Raw genomic sequence first — 3,637 nt, forward strand, 5'->3', positions numbered from 1 at the left:
CCTTCAGATCTCCCACCCTGCACATGAGAACAATCATCAGAGGACGCTCATTCCGTTGCAATTCAATGCTATAAGCTGCCACAAATTTTAACCATGCCACTCCGAAGTGCTCGCTTAGGCCTACTTTGTCTCATCACCTTATAATACCATTTGGTAATTTATTTCATAAATAAACAAAACGTGTTTTTTAAGGTATTGAAAAATGAACAGAATTATTAGAGTGTACTGTATTAGAATTTGCTAAATCTTTCTAAAAATAACGCATATGGTCAGCCCCAAAATTCCACAAAAAAATCTATTCATGTAATTTTGTTATTGCAAATCATGTTTTGTTGGATCATATTCAGACACATCATTGTTTGTAGTCAAATAGTGGGAAATGCTCAGAATGAGCTTTACCTGAAATTAAAGTAATTCCATGTAAATACTGTATGAATGTAAAGAATGTAGAGAAAATAAATAAATATAAATCTGACAACACTGAAACACAAACAATAGGCTATAAATGACTGAAAAGTTCAGTCCAGGGCAGATTCCCTCAGTTTTCAACCTCCTCCACACCAATAGAGGGAGCTAAAGAGTTTTTGATAAAAGTCACAGTGATGTTCCTTTAAGCTTCCTGGTTCTGCAAAGCTGTCAAGTGTTTCTACAGACAAGCCCACCGGCCTTCAAACTAGTTTCACTGAGGTTCGTTACAAGGGATTCAATTATATGAGCGCTTGAGAAGAGAAGAGAGATAAATTGTGTCACATTGGCAGCATATCACAAAAGGACAGAATAATCAGGAAGCACTGAACTGTGACTCTGTAATTTTGCACCGTGTTTGTGTGTAAACTTGTAGATGGCAAGTGGACAGTTGTCGAGAGCAGAGGCGTTGGCATGCTCAGGCTGCAGGCATGCATGCCACGTGATGCTCTACTCTGACACAAAAACTCAGCTGTTTGGGAGGATTCCCATCAGACATATCATACTAGTGAGGACAAGTTCTATGTGTTTATGCATGTGTGTGTTTATGTGTATGTTTTGCAAGTGTAGTATGTGGATGTAAATGGGGACGTTTGCACAATTCCAAGTGATATACACATTTGTTTTTACTGTTTGCATAAAAACACTCCTGATTGTGCCTGAGTGTCTCTGTGTGTGTGCCTGTCTTGTTGTGTATGTGTGTGTGTGAGTGTGTGATATCCTCTGTCATTTCCCACAGATGCAGATGCGGTTTGACGGTCTGCTGGGTTTCCCTGGCGGGTGAGTCTTTTCTGGTGCTGCTTTTGTTTTATCCTTTTATGTGTACAGGTATGTTTGGCTCACACAGCTCATTTATGAGTCTTGCTTTCACAGATGAATGCTGTCAAAAGATATAAGCCTTTACAGCACAGAGTAAACATTCACAGTACGCCACCAGAATACACAAATATGAACAGTGACGGATAAGAAAATATGCAGGCTCCTGTGTAAATGGCCTTATCTTGCCTTAAAACCCATTTTAAAAAACTGTAATTGTCAGACATATACTGGTTAATTAGTACTCAACTTGATGTGAATCACTCTTACTTTTGTATCTGTGGTTTGCAGTTGTCAATGCCAGAAATTTTGGGGCATTGTCTTCCAACACAGTGAAATTATGTAACAAAAAACATTATTTTTTTTAATTATTATTCTATTTTTTAAGGAATGAACTTGACAAACAGTTGACTGGTCACTTTTGCATCTTTGCATAAGTCATATTAACATTTACATACAGAGGTCAGTTTACACAGCATAAAGACATAAACACAATCAATCTTTCCCAGTGTTGAAAATATGTGTCCATCTGTAATTTTAATGAGAAAGTCATTCCAAATTTTGAGCACTCATTACAATGTCCAACCATTCAGCCCTTGTCAGAGGTTCAGACTGTAGCCACTTTCCTGTTACAGCTTTCTTGCTGGTATCTTAGTATTTTTAATAAGTACTTGTCCCATCATTTCCACACTCCCATCATCAAACATATTGTTTATTACTTGTGTTATTGGCAGGAGGTAAAAAATCATTATGACGTGCAAAAGAAGACATAAGCAAATAATCAAGTGCGCCATTAGCATAGTACTGTCTAAATCTACTGTCATTTTTTATTATCAATTTGTCATCACTTTTGATTTAAGTGATGGGAAATTGATAACAATCTCAACAATTATTGGAGAAATTGCTAAGCAGTTTTGAACAGACATATGTGCCTGTTTTCTTTAGTGATTTGAGATTGTTCCTCTAACATTTGTGGCATGACTGTAGACTGAAAATGTTTTGAGTGAGCACACTGCATCCTTGTAGTAGACTCAGCACTGTCTAAATGACACAATGACAACAATATTAAAAATCTGCTGCTTCAGAAATAAAAAAGAATTTGACAAAAAAAAAAACAAGAAATAGAATGAAATTGCACTAAGGTGTTTTATCAGGGCCACTTGTTAGATGTAAAATAATTTTTTCATATGACATGGGCTCAACTGAGTAAGGTTTTATTTATTCAACGTGCACTTCATAGTTGTAGTTTTTTTTTTTTTTGACCTGAGGCAGAAGTGGATTTGCACCAACTCAGCAAACTAGATTTGATCTCTAAAATTCAATGAACATTTCAATCAACTTAATTGAGTAGTCTCAGGAGAGTGCTATAGGTATAGTGTCTCCTTTCATATCTGACTCTGACCTTTGACCCCCCACTTTCCTAACTTCAGGCTCGTTAACCCATCAAAGGAGACTCTGGAGGCAGGCCTTACCAGAGAATTATCAGAGGAGCTGGGTGTGGCTCTTCCTATGTCAGTAGAAGATCATGTAGACTCTTGCTATGCCCCTGCCTCATCCCCGTCATCCTCCACGTCTTCCCGTCTTATCACTCACTTCTATGTGAAGAAGATGGAGGAAGAGCAAATAAGGGAGGTAGAGAGAGCAGCTGCATCCACTGCGAAAGATCATGGACATGAGGTAATGAGTGTGCATGTGTTATTTTCCTTCAAGCATGACTGATTGCTGCCATTTACCTTGTCTTGTACTTGGTCCACCTGTTTTCTCTCTCTTTCTTCCCCTGTCCAGGTTCTGGGAATGGTCAGAGTCCCACTCTACACCACAAAAGGTGGAGGAGGTCTGTCATCTTTCCTGTCCCACTCATTCATCGGCAATGCACGTTCCCAGCTGGTCGACTCCTTGCTGCACTTCAACCTGATCGCCCCCCAGGAGTTGCAAAAAGCCCTCACACAATCTCTAAAGACACACACCCACTCCAGAGAGGACCTGCAAGCGGCCCTCATGCTGACAAAGGGGCAGAGGAAACAGTTTTGAAACACACCTGGATGCACATGAGCACATTCTCTGAAGCATACACATAAATACAGCAACACAGTTCTTTACTCACACATGCTGCCACACTGATCCTGAGCTGGTGACTCATAAATGCATGCTGTGCATCAAGCCATTTGAAGAAGACATTATCAACTACTTAACTATTAATGGAAATAAAATCACTCACACTGTCCATCATATTCCTTGTCTGTAATTTTACTCCTTTGAATCATTTGCATGATTTCAAGCATGTATTATGATTTAAAAGCAGCTGTTTTGATAATCAACACTCCTCCATCTTTTTATATCCTAATGTTATGATGAA

The 3,637-nt window shown here is 38.8% G+C and overlaps 1 protein-coding gene across 1 annotated transcript; it reads left to right on the forward strand.

The window, feature by feature from the left end:
• Nucleotides 1-614: 614 nt before the first annotated feature.
• On the forward strand, nt 615-3,505 carry zgc:103759 (U8 snoRNA-decapping enzyme). The gene is made up of 5 exons (XM_026331740.1): nt 615-687; nt 842-973; nt 1,205-1,245; nt 2,712-2,958; nt 3,067-3,505. The coding sequence occupies exons 2-5, from the start codon at nt 842-844 to the stop codon at nt 3,310-3,312; spliced, it is 666 nt and encodes a 221-aa protein (XP_026187525.1). The 5' UTR covers nt 615-687; the 3' UTR covers nt 3,313-3,505.
• Nucleotides 3,506-3,637: the final 132 nt, after the last annotated feature.

The sequence above is a fragment of the Mastacembelus armatus genome, chromosome 7 (genome assembly GCF_900324485.2).
Source record: "Mastacembelus armatus chromosome 7, fMasArm1.2, whole genome shotgun sequence".
In the NCBI taxonomy this organism is placed as follows: Eukaryota; Metazoa; Chordata; class Actinopteri; order Synbranchiformes; family Mastacembelidae; genus Mastacembelus; species Mastacembelus armatus.

Bases quoted from the DNA above. Each gene is read 5' to 3' on its own strand.
- zgc:103759 (XM_026331740.1), top strand. From the start codon at position 842: ATGGCAAGTGGACAGTTGTCGAGAGCAGAGGCGTTGGCATGCTCAGGC. The intron at 974-1,204 runs GTGAGGACAAGT...CATTTCCCACAG, and splicing joins CCATCAGACATATCATACTA to ATGCAGATGCGGTTTGACGG. The intron at 1,246-2,711 runs GTGAGTCTTTTC...TCCTAACTTCAG, and splicing joins CTGCTGGGTTTCCCTGGCGG to GCTCGTTAACCCATCAAAGG.